Here is a 17,728-nt window from a genome sequence, read left to right on the forward strand (position 1 = left end):
AGGCGCTGTGCTTTGCCCTACATCTCTAGCCAGGGCAGGGTAATTCCTACAGCCTTGGAGCAGAGTCCAGGGCTCAGAGGTCCTGTTCCAAGAAATGATGTCTGTGGGGCTGCCCCTAGGACTTGAAAGCCTGGTCGGAGAGCACTCAAACTGAAATATTTTCCAGACTAACAAAGGATTACTTCTAGTCACAACTGAAATATATGGACTCCTTTTTTTTTTCTTTAAAATAAATCGCCCCATTCTGTCCTGAAGAAGTAAGTCAGAAAAAAAAATTGCCCCCCAGATATTTTCCCCTTGTGACCCATCCTGTAAAGTTTGTTTTCTCTTTGCATTCCTTTTTTTTTGGAGACAGGGTCTTGCTCAACCACCAGGGCTGGAGCACAGTGTTGCTATCACAGCTCACTGCAGCCTCCACCTCCTGGGTTTAGGCAATCCTCGTGCCTCAGCCTACATAGTAGCTGGGACTACAGGTGCATGCCACCATGCTCAGCTAATTAATTTTTTTTTTTTTTTGTAGAGCTAGAGTCTTGCTGTGTTGCCCAGGCTGGTCTTGAACTCCTGGACTCAAGCGATCCTCCTGCGTCAGGCTCCCAAGTGTTGGGATTACAGGTGTGAGTTACCATGCCTGGCCTCTTTCCATTCTTTATGCAGTTTCAAATGAAAGAGTTGAAGAGTGCATTGGTTTAATGCAGACATAATGTGCCTGGGAAGGGCAGTGGGTGAGTCTTGTTTCCATGTTATAAGTTGATGAACTAAGCCTGCTAATAGTGGGAAACATTAAGATGTAAATTATAAATAAAAAAGGTAGCAGTCACAGAACATAGAAACGCTAGCATTTCTTCCCTTTCAGGAGTCCACCATGTTGAAATCACTGCATTAGTGGAGCACCGCAAGACAATTACCCGGGGTGCGGGGAGACAGCGTCCGGAAAGTGCCACCCTGTCTGGCAAGTAAGGAAACACTTGGGGAGCTGTCTCGGGGATTTCCTAACCTTTCCTAGACACAGTCTTTGTTTTGAGACGGAATTTTGCTCTTGTTGCCCAGGCTGGAGCGCAGTGGCCTCTGAACGCATCTATAGTGCAGAGTTAGCATTTGAGAGAAATGTGTGAATCTCAGGTCTTGATGGTTCAGACCACTGAGAACACTGTCCTTTTGAATATTAGCTTTTCAGTTATTTGTTCAAAACTAATCAGGCCAAAATATGTCTCATGCCTATGAGTGATGAGCCTTGGTTGATGGAGATAACTTTCAAATTAAACACACCCAGTCATTGTAAATTTCAAATTTACCTCTCATGGAATGACTTCCCTTCAATGAAGTCGTTTGGGGAGGACAACCTCTTATTCCAACCAATATTTTGGAAACATTTTCAGTCTTCTGGGTATTTTCTAAGGTGAGAAATCTTTATTTTTTATCATTATTATCTCAGGGTAGATCTGACAGGTGGAATAAGGGATGAGTTGCTGAGAGTCAAGTCTGCAAGGCTGAGCCAGCAGAACGGGGGTGGGGTACCAACACTGCGGTGACCTGGACAGGGGATTGTGCCTGGCTGAGACCCAGGCAGAGGGAGAACGTCCCCTGCCTCTCGTGTTTCACAGCAATGCGGTGAAGACCGAATGAGAGAAGTCTGCAAACCTGCGAAGCGCTGTCATTAAGGTGGGTGATCAGATTGGGTAATTTCGTTTCAGATCAAACGCCAGATGCGACAAGAGACTGATTTTCATCATTCTGAAAATTACACCTAAAGATGAGCTGCCAAAATATTTGGAGCTCCGACTGCATCATCGAAATAAGCGCCTGGCGTCCGTCCCCAGGTGACTACTCCGAAAGGATGCATTCTTGACATGCAAACCTTTAATTCTCTAGCGGTTCTAACCAGAAGGCTTCTAGGCCCCACTCTTCAAGGTGGGGTTCCAGGACCAGCAGCCTAGGCCCCACCTAGGAGCTTGTTAGCAATGCAGCCTCTCCCACCCCAGGCCCGCTGAACAGATTCTGCATTTTTACACGTCCCCAGGGGTGCCTGGGCCATTACAGTTTGAGAGCGCAGCATGCAACCGGGCTCCCAGGCAGGTCACTGCGTGGCAAAGCTCCAGGGCATGTGACAGCCCGGCTGGGTCCTGCCTTACCTTGGGGAAGGCGTCGGGCCATACGGTGGGTGAGCCGTGGTTGAGCAGCGCCTGCACCGTGCGCTGTGGGGCAAGCTGGGGCGCGCAGACGGCGGTCTGCAGCACGCGGGCCAGCGGCGAGGCCCCGCCATAGTCCAGCGCGCCCGCGTCGGCGCCGTGCCGCAGCAGGAGGAGCACCAGGCCGTGGCTCGCGTGGCCGCAGGCCTTGTGCAGCGGGCTGCGCTCGTCCTCGTCACGCGTGTCAGCCGCCGCCCCGCGCCGCAGCAGCAGCGCGCACAGGCGCAGGCAGCGCCCCTGCTCGTCGGGCCTCCGTGTAGCCCCGCAGGCCGCGCTCAGGGCCGTCTCCCTGCGGCTGTTCCTCGTGTTCACGCGTGCCCCGCTGTCCAGGTAGAGGCGCGCGTGCTCGTCCAGGCCGTGCTGCGCCGCCACATGCAGCGGCGTGTCCAGGCCCGTGCCGCCCGCGCGCTGCACCGAGGCCCCGTGCTCCAGCAGCGCCTGCGCGCACCTGCGGGAGGCCAGGGCCCGTCACCAGTACGCCCCGCAGGAGGCCCGCACCCCGCCACCCCTGGCCTGCTGCTCCACAATATCAAGAGTGACCTTTGAAATAAATAGACATGCTCCATTCTCTCCCGTACCAAGGCTCTGGGAGTTCAAACTAAGCTGGGGGAAAAAAAAAAGATTATAGCAAAACCAGTTCCCAAGTGGTAGAAATAGCCAAAGACATGTCATAAAAATCCATGTGCAGAGTTAACATTTTTTTTTTTTTTTTTTTTTTCTGAGACGGAGTCTCCCTCTGTCTCCCAGGCTGGAGTCAGTGGCATAAACTTGGCTCACTGCAACCCGCCTCGTGGGTTCAAGCGATTCTTCTGCTTCAGCCTCTTGAGTAGCTGGGACCACAGGCATGCCACCAAGCCTAGCTGATTTTTGCGTGTCTGTATGTGTGTAGTTTTAGTAGAGACAGGGTTTCACTACATTGACCAGGCTGGTCTCGAACTCCTGACCTCATAATCTGCCCGCCTTGGCTTCCCAAAGTACTGGGATTATAGGTGTGAACCACTCACTGCGCCTGGCCCAGAGTTAACAGTTTATGAGGAAATCGTAATTGCTTAGAGCTACCCTGGGAATGTGATGTGGTTCAAATGACAGTGCTCCATGCCCTGGTTACCTGGGATCTTTGTCACACCTGGAAGTTAAGGGTTTGGCAGTCACAGTTCTAGGGAGAGGCCCTTGGGGGTCAGACTCTTTCCCGGCCCCCATGTAGCTCTCCTGGAAACCGCTCAGCTTTGTGAGGGTGTAGGCAAGCCTTGCCTTGCACGAAGGGACTTTCCCCATCCCACAGGGCACTGACTCAGGCTGGCACTGACTCAGGCTGGCACTGATCTGTCCTCTGACAGTGCGGGGAGCATTAGGTGGAAAGCACAGCCATGCCATGTAGTGAGCCTACCTATGCTCCAACCGACTCTCCTTGAACAGATTGGATATTGGCTGCACCCACATTCCCCAGTGGTCTCCAGGAGCTTCTAGACTCCATGGGAGCCTGTGGGCTCCCCCAGAGGTGAGTGTCTTCCTTCTGCTGCCTCCAGGAGCATGACTCTCCTCTACCCCAGGCACCAACTCTTCCTCAGAGCCTCTCTCATCCTCTGGGAGCACTCTAAACAGCTCAGCCTAGACTCAGGTACCTGGTGAGAAGTGTGCCTCAGCCTGGAAGCAGGAAGATAGTCATACAGACCTCCCCGCTCTGCTGGTCCTTGTCCTTCGTGGACACTGAAAAACACAAGCCCACCCCCAACTTCAGCCACCTGCTCCCACGGTCACCTGCCATTGATAAGGCCGCTCCAGCCTTGGAAGTCTGCAAACATGCCGACTTCAGACCACAGCCCGGTCCCCCTAGCTCCCCGATGCCTGTTGGTCTACTTGCCATCTTTGCTCTGTGGAGAGCTGAGCCCTGGACCCCTTGTTTCTCTCAACCCCTCCTGGCTTCATTTCCTTTCCTGGGCAGCACTGCAGTCACCTCCTCATCTACATCGTCAGTTCCCTTGAATGGAGGGGACCATGGCCATCCACTACTCAAATGGCTGGGTCTTCAAGCCGGAGTCCGTTCTTTGCCCCGCTTCTCTTCTCTGCCGGGCTGCTGAGCCCTGTTGGAGGATGCAGCGTTCATGGAGCTGGCCTTGGTCTCGGTGGGGCCTCGGTTAACCGACACTTTCAGAGTTAAGGCCGCCTCCTCATGCCTTGCCCTTCACTAACCACTCCTGACGTTGACTGTTGTCCTCAGGCTTCTGCCCTCTTGCCATCCTCCTCCCTCTCAACTGTCTACACAGGCTTCATTCAGGGTGCGGCTCCCAGGAACTCCCTCACCTGCCTGCCTTCTGCAAACACTTCTGTTTCAACACTGATCAGAATCTGTTCTGACAACTACTGTTGCCTCCCTCTTCCCCACACCTAAGGAAGGCATTCCCTCTCCATCATCTTGGCCCAGAGTCAGTCCTCTTTGGCTTCTTTGGGGTCTTGCTCTAGATGACTTGATCCTTGCCATTTTCCTGTGCTTCTGTCCCCTGCCCCATTTCAACTGGTCACTGAGCCGTTCTGGGTCCATCTCATCTCCTGAACTGCTTCCTCCCGTGGTCAGTGTCCTTTGTTGAGGCCACGTCGTTTCTCTGAATGCTTATGAGTCTCTTCATTTGCCCCTTGCTACAATCTAGCAAGCTGCATACTACCTGGAAAGAGCTTTTCCAGTGTGAATCAGACATGTGCCTTCTGACAGCCCCACTGCTCCCCCTGCCTGCTGGGTGAAGCCCATGCTGCTCTCCCCAGGACCCAGGACACAGCATGATCCAGTTCCTGGGGGCCTCACCGGGTTCACTTCCTGAGGCTCCACCTCTCCATGCTTCAATTCTACCTGATCAGGTGTAGTGCTGAGAGCGCACCCTGCCGTGCCATGGCCCCATGCCCTCTGCTTGCTCCTTCCAGGTTGCCCGTTGCACGCGATGGCCCACACAGTCCCATCTTTCCTTCCTGTGCCACCAGGCAGAGGGCTCATACCTCTGTGTTGTCATGTGCCTTGCACTGTGTGCCCAGGCACCATGTTGGTCATGCCGTATTTCCAATATGTGTTGGGCTGGGCGCAGTGGCTCATGCATGTAATCTCAGCACTTTGGGAGGCCGAGGTGAGTGGATCACCTGAGGTCAGGAGTTTGAGACCAGCATGGCCAACATGTTGAAACCCCGTCTCTACTAAAAATATGAAATTAGCCAGGCGTGGTGGTGCATGCTTGTAATCCCTGATGCTCAGGAGGCTGAGGCAGGAGGCTGAATCTGGAGGCAGAGGTTGCAGTGAGCTGAGATTGCACCATTGCATTCCAGCTTGGGTGACAGGGCAAGACTCTGTCTCAAAAAAAAAAAAAAAAAAGAATTCTTGGCACCTTTAAGTCCTTGAATGTAGAAATGGAGGCTTCGTTATCTCTGATTCCCGGTACCTATCACACTATTGGTATTCCCTAAAAGCATGTTGGACAAACACATTCCAGCAAGTAACATCTTTTGGTTTTTCTTTATGCTGCCGCTGCTTTTCCTACTATATTGACCTAACTGGGTCTCTGAACAAGATCATCCATTGAGGGTTTCCGAGCTGCCCTTAAATCCATATATATATATTTTTTATTTATTTATTTTGAGATGGAGTCTCCTGCTGTTGCCCAGGCTGGAGTGCAATGGCGCGCTCTCGGCTCACCGCAACCTCTGCCTCCTGGGTTTAAGCAATTCTCTTGCCTCAGCCTCCCAAGTAGCTGGGATTATAGGTGCATGCCACGACGCCCAGCTAATTTTTGTATTTTTAAGTAGAGATGGAGTTTCACCATGTTGGTCAGACTGGTCTCAAACCCCTGACCTCATGATCTGCCTGCCTCGGCCTCCCAAAGTGCTGGGATTACAGGTATGAGCCACCGTACCTGGCAATCCATTTATATTTTTACCTAGAGGCTCTCAGTGTTTTAAATTCTCCCTTTGGATTGTCTAGTTTCTACACCAGCAGTGTCTTGGGAAGTGGTCTGTCTTGAGTGAAAGATCTTTACAAACAAGCACAGTTTGATGTGGGGTCCTGTGGGACCAGGACTGGCTAATAGAGGGTGCACATTTCACAGTCACAGGGCTTCACTTTGCTTCCTACCTGCTTCTCTGGGAGGAACTTTGAACAGTGCAGCAGGAGATTAGAAATCAAGGGTTTCATCTTATTTTGCCATTGAGCCTGTGTGCACTTGCAAACAATTACAAAACATTTTCTTCTTTTAAATAATTCTTTTTTTAAGGAGCTCAGTCTCTCTAAAGAAGTCCACAGGAAAATACGACCAGTCCCCTTTTCCACGTGCACAGCATAACTGGCTAATGGCCAGGCTGCTATTTGCAACACAGATACCTTTCAGAGGAATGAGGACACTGGCCCGCCTTCTGGAAGGCTGCAGATGCCCTTTTCATTTTTAATGAAGAGCTTCTAATTGGCTAAACCTTGGCACGTTTTTAGAGTGGGCAGTGGTGTAAGTTGCAGAACTACAGGCACGGGAAAGAAACAACAAATTGACTGGGGCACGTCTCTGCTGGTGCACAGTGGCAGTCATTAAAAATGAAGGTGAGAGAGCCTGTTTAATGGCATGGAAATGTATTTGCAGTGGATATGTGAACAGATCAGGTTACAAAATAGCACCACTGTACAGGCCCATTTTGAAAAAGGATAAATATACCTATGCGTATAGGAATACCAGAAATTTTTATTTTTAATTGATTTTAATTTTAATTTTTTAGAGACAGGGTCTTGCTCTGTCATTTATCCTTGAGTGTACTGGTGTGATCATGGCTCACTGCAGCCTTGAACTTCTGGGCTCCAGCAATCCTCCTGCCTCAGTCTCCTGAGTAGCTGGGATTATAGCTGAGGGCCCCCATGCTCGGCTAAATTTTTTGTTTTATTTTTGTATTGATGGGGTCTTGCTGTGTTTCCCAGGCTGCTCTCAAACTCCTGGGCTTAAGTGATCCTCCTGCCTTGGCCTCTCAAAGTGTTGAGATTACAGGCATGAGCCACCATGCCCTGCCAAAAAAACCTGGGAATTGAGAGGGCAATGTGTGTTTATCTCTGGATGATGGGAGTAGTGGGGGCTTCTGTTTCCTTTTTGCCTGCATGTATTTTTCAAATTTTCCAAAATAAGTCAAGGTGCAGTTTAATACAAGAAGCACAACAAAGGTAATTAATAATAAAACCATTCCTACCTGCTCCACAACATCTCATGGATTCTAAGACTATCCCTTTGGCTTTCCAGCTTCCCAGAATACTCCTGAAATTCCCATTGATCTGTTTAGGTATAAGCAGCATTTTGGACCATACATCTGGCAATGCCCACGAGCAGGTGAGGAGAGGAGAGGGCTGAGCTGGCTGGGAGCTACTTGGTGATAAGCGAAGTGGAAAACGATTGTGGGAACCTCTCAGACCTGACCCCAGGACCCAGGCCCATCCTTGAAACACAATCCCTCATATCAGTGTCACCAGTGGAAGAAATGGCCCAGTGGGGAAAGCACACTGTGTCATTTCAGTGCTTTCTCTGTATCAGTGTCACCAGTGGAAGAAGAAACAGCTCAGTAGGGAAGGCATCCCTTAAGCCTCTGCAGGCCTATGTGTGGGACCCAGCCTTAGCTGAGCCTTTGACTCCAGGGCAAGATTTCGTGAGTGGGTTTCCTGCTATCCTGATAGACAAGCAGAAGTCAGAAAGGCCTGGGGTCAGGGGAGAACAGTCGCTGTTGGGATCCAAGGGTAGAATTCCCATCTGAGGATGTCAGAACAGCTTTGTCTTTATCTTGCAAGGATTAAGGAGACACCATGTTGTCTCAGCGTCCTCTGGTATGAAGCAACTTGGACAAACACATTCATCCCCGGGTCCCTCTTTGTCTTCTATAATGACTGCAATGACAGGCTGTTACAGGGGCCCAGGGTTGACAGCAGAAAGGAAAAGTAACTTGAGCCAAAAGGCAGCAGTTAATAGAGTTGAACCCATCAAGGACTGTTGAATCAATGTCATTCCAGTTCATGTCTACGGAGGGAGTGGGGGATGTGGAACTTCGGCCACTCCTTGAACACCCTCCCGTCCACCCTCCAGCACCTTCCCAAAGTGCTGGCTTTTCCTAGTCCCCTCCCAGGGCACAAGGCCTGAAGGCCTCTGCCTGGGCTCTCCCACTGTTCGCTCCTTCCTTTCCCCAGCTGTCTCACCCACCTGCTCCCACCTGCCTCACCTGCCTGCCAAGCCTCCATGCTCCCTGCATGCTCCGCCCAGATGCTGCTTCTCAGCCAGAGCGTGTCCAGGCTTCCATTCTCTCGTCTCTCCTGCCTCCTGATCACCCTCTTTATTCAAAGCCCTGGAAATGCTCCTTCTCTGCCTCCTGGTTCTGAATTAAAAACGTCTTTGGATTCCCTCGTACTTGGTAGTTTTTTTTTTTTTTTTAAGACAGAGTCTCTCTCTGTCCCCTCAGCTGGAGTGCAGTGGCACGATCTCAGCTCACTGCAACCTCTGCCTCCTGGGTTCAAGCAATTCTCCTGCCTCAGCCTCCCGAGTCACTGCCTCAGCTGGGACTACAGGTACCTGCCACCATGCCCAGCTAACTTTTTTTTTTTTAAACAAATATTTATCTTTAGTCTTTGCAACAACTTTGCATTGTAGGTAGAATTTACAGTTAGGGAAATTGAGGCTTTACAGGCCAGTGATATGCATAAGGCCATATGGCCAGGAAGTGGCAAAGCAGAGCTCTCATTGCTCCGTGTGGCTTCTCAATCCACTGGTTCTATTTGTTAAGCACCTTGTCTGAGGCAGGTTCTGTTCTAGGCATTTACCATAAGTTATCACTGACCTTTTCATTCATTCGATAAGCAGAGATCATGTGCCATGTTCCTTTCGAGGCAGGGAAAAGTGTTTCTTCTTCTACTTCTGTTTTTTTGAGACAGTTTTGCTCTGTCACCCAGGCTGGAGTGCAGAGGCGTGATCTCAGCTCACTGCAACCTCCGCCTCCCGGGTTCTAGAGTTTCTCCTGCCTCAGCCTCCCAAGTAGCTGGGCTACAGGCATGTGCCACCATGCCCAGCTAATTTTTTGTATTTTTAGTAGAGATGGGATTTTACCATGTTAGCCAGGATGGTCTTGATCTCCTGACCGCATGATCTGCCCTCCTTGGCCTCCCAAAGTGCTGGGATTATAGGTGTGAGCCACTGTGCCTGGCCTGTTTCTTTTATCATTCCACAGGAATTCCTGGACAGACTCACAGGATGCTGAAGGCAGGGCAGGGCGACCCATGGACCTCGTTCTATGGGGCGGTACAGTAACCGGTTCTCACCCAGTCCTCCCAGCTGCCTGGTATGGTAGATGGCATCCTCCCTCATTTTTGGTGAGGAGTTCGTCTGTGAGGTTTAAGTAGTGGTCTAAAGGGAAGGGACTCGCAGAGGATGGTAGCCTTGCAGTCAGTGTGTCCTGTTTGGGATGTGAACTCCAGCCCCACTATCCAGTGGTGGATACAGGAACTCCACAGCCACCAAAAGATGATGCTGACTGAGCAATGCAACCACAACACCACAAACAACTGCTAAAAATAAGGCTGCATTCAGGACTCAGACGTCACTTTTTTTTTTTTTTTTTTTGGTGGGGAAAAGGACCTTGCTTCTGAACATTTGGTTGGAAATGTTAAGCATCTGATAGGGTTTGGCTGTGTCCCCACCCCAATCTCATCTTGAATTGTACTCCCATAATTCCCGTGTGTTGTGGGAAGGACCCAGTGGGAGATAATTGAATCATGGGGGTGATATCCCCTATACTGTTCTCGTGGTAGTGAGTAAGTCTCACGAGATCTGACGGTTTGATAAGGGGAAACCCCTTTCACTTGGTTCTCCTTCTCTCTCTTGCTGCTGCCATGTGAGACATGCCTTTCACCTTCCACCTCCCCAGTCACATGGAACCGTAAGTCCAATAAACCTCTTTCTTTTGTAAATTGCCCAGTCTCAGGTATGTCTTTATCAGCAGCGTAAAAATGGGCTAATACAGCACCTGTCTCCGGAAATCGCTGGAGTCCTTGGGCCATCCTGACCTCCCTCTCCTGTTCTCGTCACGTGACTGCTGCTGGAATCCCTGCTGGCAGACAGTGTGTTCAGTGGGGGTACTGGGTGTTATGAGCTTGTCTTGCTGAATTATTGTTACTGCTGCTTTTCCTCCTCAGACATGACACGGAGGCAGATGGGCCAGAGAGGCATCCCAGGGGAAGGGTGGCTGCTGGGTCCGAAGGCTGGGTCCAAGGGTGAATGCTGGGCGTGTGCCAGCCTGTGGGGGCAAGGTTGGGGGAGAGCCTTGGGAGGAAAACAGAGCCGTGTTTTCTAATGAAGCTGCTGCAGAGAGGTTCCCTCCTATGGCTCTATGCCCCAGCTGACTCTAGTAAAGGACGGGGAAGCCACAGCTCCACGATTTTGATGGAGGAGCAGTTCCATTTTATTTCCCTGGACCTTCTGCTGAGGCTCTCCTTTGGGGACCTTCCACCCACCTCCTTTCTGTTCTGCATTTTCTTCTCTCTCCCCTTCTCCTGGGATGCTAAGCTATGAGACTATCAAACATAAACGTTTACAATTGAAATGGCTGATGTGAACAGACAAATCCTTCAGAGTAGGAGGGCGACTGAGAGAGAAATGGATTGGCCATTTCTATCACCATGGTTTTCCTTGGAGCAGTGACTGCCGTCTTATGTTTTTCTGAAGTGTGGGATGATTGTGGTGGACCATGATGTTCTGGGTAAATTCTCTCCCCGTTGTAAATGGAACCTTGCACCTTGGCAAACTGAAAAATGATTTAGTGAACAAGATTTGTAAAGTCAGCTCCACTGTTTGCCCTGTGATATAGTTTGGATATTTATTGCTGCCGAAATCTCATCTTGCAGTGTTATCCACAATGTTGTGGCAGGTGGGGCCTGGTGGGAGGTGGTTGGATCATGGGGGTAGATTTCTCACGAATTGTTTGGCACCATCCCTTTGGTGCTCTCCTCACAATAGTGAGTTCACGGGTGACCTGGCTACTTAAAAGTGTGTGGCGGCCAGGCATGGTGGCTCACGCCTGTAATCCCAGCACTTTGGGAGGCCGAGGTGGGTGGCTCACCCGAGGTCAGGAGTTTGAGACCAGCCTGGCCAACATGGTGAAACCCCGTCGCTACTAAAAATACAAAAATTAGTTGGGCATGGTGGCAAACACCTGTAGTCTCAGCTACTTGGGAAGCTGAGGTAGGAGAATCTCTTGATCCCTGGAGGCAGAGGTTGCAATGGGCTGAGAAGGTGCCACTGCACTCCAGCCGGGGCAACAGAGCGAGTCTCTGTCTCAAATAAAAAGTGTGTGGCACCTTCCACCCTGCTCCTGCTTTCACTGTGTGGTGTGCCTGCTTGCCCTTTGCCTTCTGCCATGAGTAAAAAGCTTCCTGAGGCCTCCCCAGAAGTAGATCCCAGCATTATGCTTCCTGTACAGCCTGCAGCACTGTGAGTCAATGAAGCTTTTTTTCTTATAACTTTCCCAGTCTCAAGTATTTCTTTATAGCAGTGCAAGAATGGCCTAATACACCTCACATGCCCACTAAGCAGCACCTGTCTTTCTGGAAGCTTCATTGGTGTCCCTTCCTCAATAAGGCATGCATAACTTTTCTTTCTCTTTCCCTCATCCCCTGGTCCCAATATACTAGAAGAAGAGGAAGACTCAGGAGCATTGGCGTGAGAGAAAAGAAAAGGAAGGAATGGAAAATAAAAGACTCTACTGGCTTCTTAGACAGAGGTAAGGGTGAGGTGGGAGGAGCTTTAAACTGGATGAGAGAAACATTGCATGCATGTAGGTATGTATGTATAGTTTAATACAATATCTTCTGTGAGGTACATACACAGAAACACACAGGTCTTACGAGCACAATGGAATGAATTTCAACAAAGGAAAATACCTACGTAACCAATACCTCAATCAAGATGTAAAATATTTCCATTTTGCCAGAAATTTCTCCTGTGTTTACCACCAGTCAGTCATAACCCCCACAGGCAACCACTGTGCTGATTTTTCTCATCCTGGGTTAATTCTGCATTTTCTCAAATGTTTCACTCTTTTGTATCTGGCTTCTTTTGCTCTGCATCATGTTGTTCACATTCATCCACATTGTTGCATGCATGGAGTAATTCGTTCTTTTTATAAATTGCTGAGTCATATTCAATTCTATAGATATACCATGATTTTTAAGCCATTTTCCCATTGCTATTGATAGACATTTGCATGTTTCTATTTTTTAACTATTATGAATAAAACTCTTATGAATGTTTTTGTATAAGTCTTCCTGGGGACATATGTTCTCATTTTTCTTAGGTAAACACCTAAAAATTGAATTGCTGGTAGGTATGTATTTAACTTTGTGAGAAACTACCAAACAGTCTTCCAAAGAGGTATCATTTTGCTCACCCAAAACTATGTATGAGAGTTCTAGTTGCTCCCTGATCTTGACAACATTTGGTGTTGTCAGGTTTTTTAAAGCCATTCTAATGAATGTGAAATGGTGAATTTTTCATTGTGGTTTAATTTGCATTTTCTTGATGATTAATGATGTGAGCACCTTTTCATTTGCTTATTGGCCATTTATATATTGTTCATAAAATGTCTGATCAAGGCTTTTGCCCAGAGGGTAAAGTTTTGCTTTGCTCTGGAGTGGCTTTTGGGTATTAAAATGGGACTTGGCAAGTGACCAGACAGCTGAGGAATGTGCCTGGGATGCCATCAAGGAGCAGGGAAGGGGACATACTTGTAACAGAGCATGTTTGAAGGGAGGTGGCCAGAGATAAGTAGAGCTACTTCCTGATTATAGACAGTTTTTGAAAAAAAAAAAAAAAAGAAAGAAAGAAAAACTTCAGTTAACAAAGGAGAGGCAATCTTTTAGCATTGTTTTCACAACCTTTGGCTTTGGGTCCTGGCTCTGCCGGTTTCCATTCTGTGCCACCTTACTGGCATAACGTGGATTCTCTCTGAGCCTCAGTTTTCCAACATGTGTACCATGCCTTGCAGGCCTGAGAGACTCAGAGGAAATAAGACATTTGCAAATGCTCAGGAATGTGTGACATTCTGTAAATATTAAATCATCCATTGGGGGCCGCCTCTCTCTGACATCTCGTTCTTCAGTATTCCTCAAGATGCCTTAAAGTCCTGTTGAACAAGATCATGTTCTTCTCTACTTGATAACCAATCAGCCACTCACCTGGGATGTGGTAAGAGTGTGTTATTTTCTGGATTATGTATCAGTCCCTGTGAGCCTGTCATCTCAGGCAGGTGAATCGCCTGTTCTTAGGTGGAGACTACTGGGTTCCCCCACCCATAAGATAATTAGCTGCTTTTACAGTTGCAACTCCAGCTGATGAATCATTTTGTATTTTTATTTTTTGTTTTTTTAAAGACAGAGTCTCACTCTGTCACTCAGGTTGGAGTGCAGTGGCGTGATCACGACTCTCTGTAGCCTCGACTTCCTGTAGCCTCGACTTCCTGGGCTCAAGTGATCCTCCAGACTCAGCCTCCCAATTAGTTGAGACTACAGTTGTGTGCCACCATGCTTTGCTGATTTTTGCAGAATGGGGTCTCACTGTGTTGCCCAGCTGGTCTCGAACTCCTAGTCTCAAGCGATCCTCTAGCCTTGGCTTTCTAAAATGATGGGATTACAGTCATGATCCACTGTGCCCATATGAATCATTTTTTATTTAGTTGAATTAACATACCAGGGACAAAAAAGTAAACTTGCATGCTTTTCATTAATAAGTTCCATGAGGAAAGCACGTCATCCTAACTTTTGTTTACATCAAGACAACTATAGACAAGAAAAAGAATAGGGCTTTAACACATTCTTTTCTTATTTTAATTATCTCAAATAAAAACGGGTAAAGGAGAGGGATCTGATAATAAACAGGGCGAGGCTGGCATGCAGGCTACTAATGTGAACACAGTAACTTTACTGGAACTTTTCTTTTTGGGAAAATCTCTTCAAAAGGCTCCTAGATTAAAGCTCTCATATCCCTTTCAGTGTGTCGAATTCTGAATTCTGAAGCTTGCTGGTTGGAAGGAAGCACAGGTAATTTTTTTTTTTTAATCCCAGGAACTCAGAGACTCAAAGGTTTTAAAGTCCTGTGCCCATGGTGAATTGCCAGCTAAAAGGGGATGGAGCAGAACGGGGTCCCTAGGTGTGGAGACCATTGTCATCAAGAGTCAGAAAATGGAATGGCTCTGTATGTAGGTCAGCGACCCCCTCTCTACTGTGAGGTAAAAAAATTAAGGATGACCTAAAATCTACTGTGTTTAAAAAGATTCCAGAGAAAGTAGCTCTTTCTTGTCAAAGTGATAATGTTTATACTACCCGAAGCCAGACCTCCTCAGAGTATAACTTTAGGGGGACTCTTTAGAGCTGAAAAGCCATGGTCAAAACCTCAGGCCCTTTCGACATCTATTAACTTTTTATCCTTCAAGGTAGTTGGCTGTGTTATTGTAGAGGTGTTCAATGGGACCTGCCGGCATGTTCCATTGTCATCATTGATATCGAAAGGATTCTAAGTCAGCTGTTACAGAGTTCTGCCTGAAATACTGGTTTATTCATCACTTATCTTAAACTTTCACCCGATAATCCAGATTTAAATAAGTCAAGACTGTCAAATTAAACAGCCAAAGGGAAAGATTCCCATAGAGTGACACAGAGAAAATGAAACGAGAAAGAAGAGGAAGACAGAAGAAGAGATATTTTTAAAATCCCCACTTTAATAAAAAGACATTTAAAAAGTCCTTATTAAACAGTAGCCTGAGCCTGTATGATTTTTGTAAAACCAACGGAAGCCAGCGTATTAGATTCTGTTACACGGTGTGTAAGCTGAGTGGCTCTAGTGGTCTGCATGTGGCCTCAGCTCCTTATGGTGTCCAAATGTAAGCTTGTTGGCCTCTCTTCAGGAGTATTATAGAGATTCACAATATTCTGTGCTCTGAGTGGGTGCTGCATTCTCATTTCCTAGTCAGAAGCAATATTTTTCTGATCTTATAAAGTGGGAGAGGAATTGGGGACCAAGGCATGAAGCAGACTTGATTTTTAAAACGCTTTTTATTTTAAAATTATCTTAGATTTTCAGAATTGTTGCAAAGATAATAGAGAGAGTTTCTGGATACCTCTCACCCAGCTTCCCCTAAAGCTAATATCTAGTATTATTAAGGTATATTTGTCAAAATGAAGAAATTAACATTGGTACAAGACTATTAACCAAACTGTTGACTTTATTTGGATTTTACCATGTTTCTCACTAACGTTCATGTTCAGTTCTAGGATACCATGTTGCATTTAAAGAACTTCATTTTGAACAAGAGAGTAGTAAATGTAGTCATGCTTTTTGGTGAGGTGGGGAGGGAGGAATGGTGACTACTCAGACTTGGAGTATCATCAAATGAGTTATATTTTCCATAGGAACATGTTATAATGGGGAGTTATGTTCTTGACTAAAGACGTTATAGCAAGTAAGTCATAAGTGGCCAAAAACTACGGAGATAAAGGAAAGAAATAACAAGCCCCCAAATACATTTGAAATAGTAAAATACAATTTCAATTCCAATAAAAGAAACACAGTGATTGCACATGAGGCCCCGGCACTGCAGTCAGTGCCTATGTAATTCTTACTATGTGCTACGTGCTCTTCTCAGAAATGTAGGTATAGTAATTCATTTCATCCTCTTAACCATCCTATGTGTAGGCTCAATTATAATCCCTATTTTACAAATGAGAGAGACACAAGAAAATTAAATAACTTGTCCAATCTTGCACAGCCAGTAAGTGTTGGGATTAGAATGCAACCTGGGCCTCAAATGTGATAAAATATGTACATCTAGATATAAAATTGTATGGTATGAAAATATGATCAAACTTGAATGCAATCAATGCACAATTGAATAATTTTGCCTGCTTTCTTGGTATGTGGAAAGACTTTTGCAATTGATTTGGTTGGCTTATGTCCTTTGATAAAGCTGATGCTGCTTCCTGTCTTAGAAACTTTCTGGTAGAAATCCACCAGCCTCCTGTTCTCAGCCTCCATGCACACAATATATTTAACATATTTCTGGCCCAATGTTTAGCACATTGCCATATTATTACCCTCCTCTTTCCTGAAACTGCCAGGATTTTGAGGGCAGGGATTATGTCTAATGCAGCTCAGCCTCAGCCCCTCACGGGGTTCAATAACTGGTGATTGAATGCTTGTAGGTATGAAGTCAATATTGGTTGACCTTGGAGTTGTGTGTTTCAAAATAAATGGAATTTCTATAATTTTGTCACAAGATGACACCTTTTTATATCCCAGCAAATCACCTACCAGATGAGTCAAGAACAAAAATTGGAAGTGAATGCAAGGTAGAAATTAATCCTTGTCTGATTAATAATTGTAAAGAAAACCTCCTGGTGGCAAGTGGAGGATGCTTGCAGCTAAGGACAGAAATGGGTCACAAGCTTTGAACTTACTCTCCAATATGATTGGCAGCATTGGATTTCTTAACCTCCTAAAGGGCCTCTGGGCTCCCAGGCTGAGGGTTCTATGAAGAGGACCCAGGCAGAGCCTGGTGAGCTCTGCCGAGTGGAGGAGATGGCACTGGAAGTCTAGGGATGCCAGGGCAGCTGGAGTTTGTAGGGTAGGGTACCGGAGAGGAGAAAGCTTCACACAGAAAGAACTTTGCAGAGGGCCCCCTCGAGTATTCAGCTCAATACTAATTCGTGTGTGGGCGTGAGGAAACTACCTAAGTTGTAGAGAGAGCCACCTGAAAGGAAGGATTAGAACCGACTGAACTATGTCAGATATATTGTGTGCATAGAGGTTGAGAGTGTGGGCTGGTGGATTTCTACCAGAAAATTTCTAGGACAGAAATGGTGCAGTGCTCATCACAGGCACAGGTTCAGGAATAGTGGCTGTTCTCAGCAACCAAAGTGTGAAACCCCATAAATAATCAGGTGTGGACAGAGTACCCAAATGAGTGTTGTCTCAGTAGCAGAAAAAAAATTAACCTTAGACCAAACACCGAATGAATTCTGACTAATAAATCTTAAAAGCAAGACCCAAAGGGATCAAACTATTTTCAAATAACTTACATTCCAGAGCAGAGATCAAGAATATTGACAGGAATACAAAAATATCAAACACCCAATGAAATATACAGAAAAAAACAAAAAAAATCACAAGTGACCTAGAGGCTGGGAGCAGTGGCTTATGCCTGTAATCTCAGTACTTTGGGAGGCTGAGGCAGGAGAATCATTAGAAGTCAGGAGTATGAGACCAGACTGGGCAGCAAAACAAGATCCCAACTATACAATAAATAAATAAGTGACCCAGAAATGACACAGGTGATAGAATTAGTAGTCAGGGCCATTAAAACAGTGGCTATAACTATATTCCATCTGTTTGAGAAGCTAGAGGAAAGACTGACCATGTTAAGTAGATCAGGTATTTCAGAAGAGAAGATCAATTAATCAGGCAGGGAAAGAGAGAGAGAGAGAGAGAAAGGCTGAGCAAAATGAACACAGGATCAAT

General features: G+C 46.9%; 1 protein-coding gene across 1 annotated transcript in view; it reads right to left on the bottom strand.

The window, feature by feature from the left end:
* Nucleotides 1-17,728, bottom strand: part of ASB18 (ankyrin repeat and SOCS box containing 18) — a 78,081-nt gene that overhangs the window by 24,385 nt on the left and 35,968 nt on the right. The window contains exon 4 of the mRNA XM_021676895.2: nt 2,130-2,634. Coding sequence (XP_021532570.2) covers nt 2,130-2,634 — 505 coding nt within the window. The remainder of the gene's footprint in view (nt 1-2,129; nt 2,635-17,728) is intronic.

Source organism: Aotus nancymaae, unplaced genomic scaffold (assembly GCF_030222135.1).
Source record: "Aotus nancymaae isolate 86718 unplaced genomic scaffold, 86718_ANA_hifiasm-v0.15.2.pri h1tg000031l, whole genome shotgun sequence".
Taxonomy (NCBI): domain Eukaryota; kingdom Metazoa; phylum Chordata; class Mammalia; order Primates; family Aotidae; genus Aotus; species Aotus nancymaae.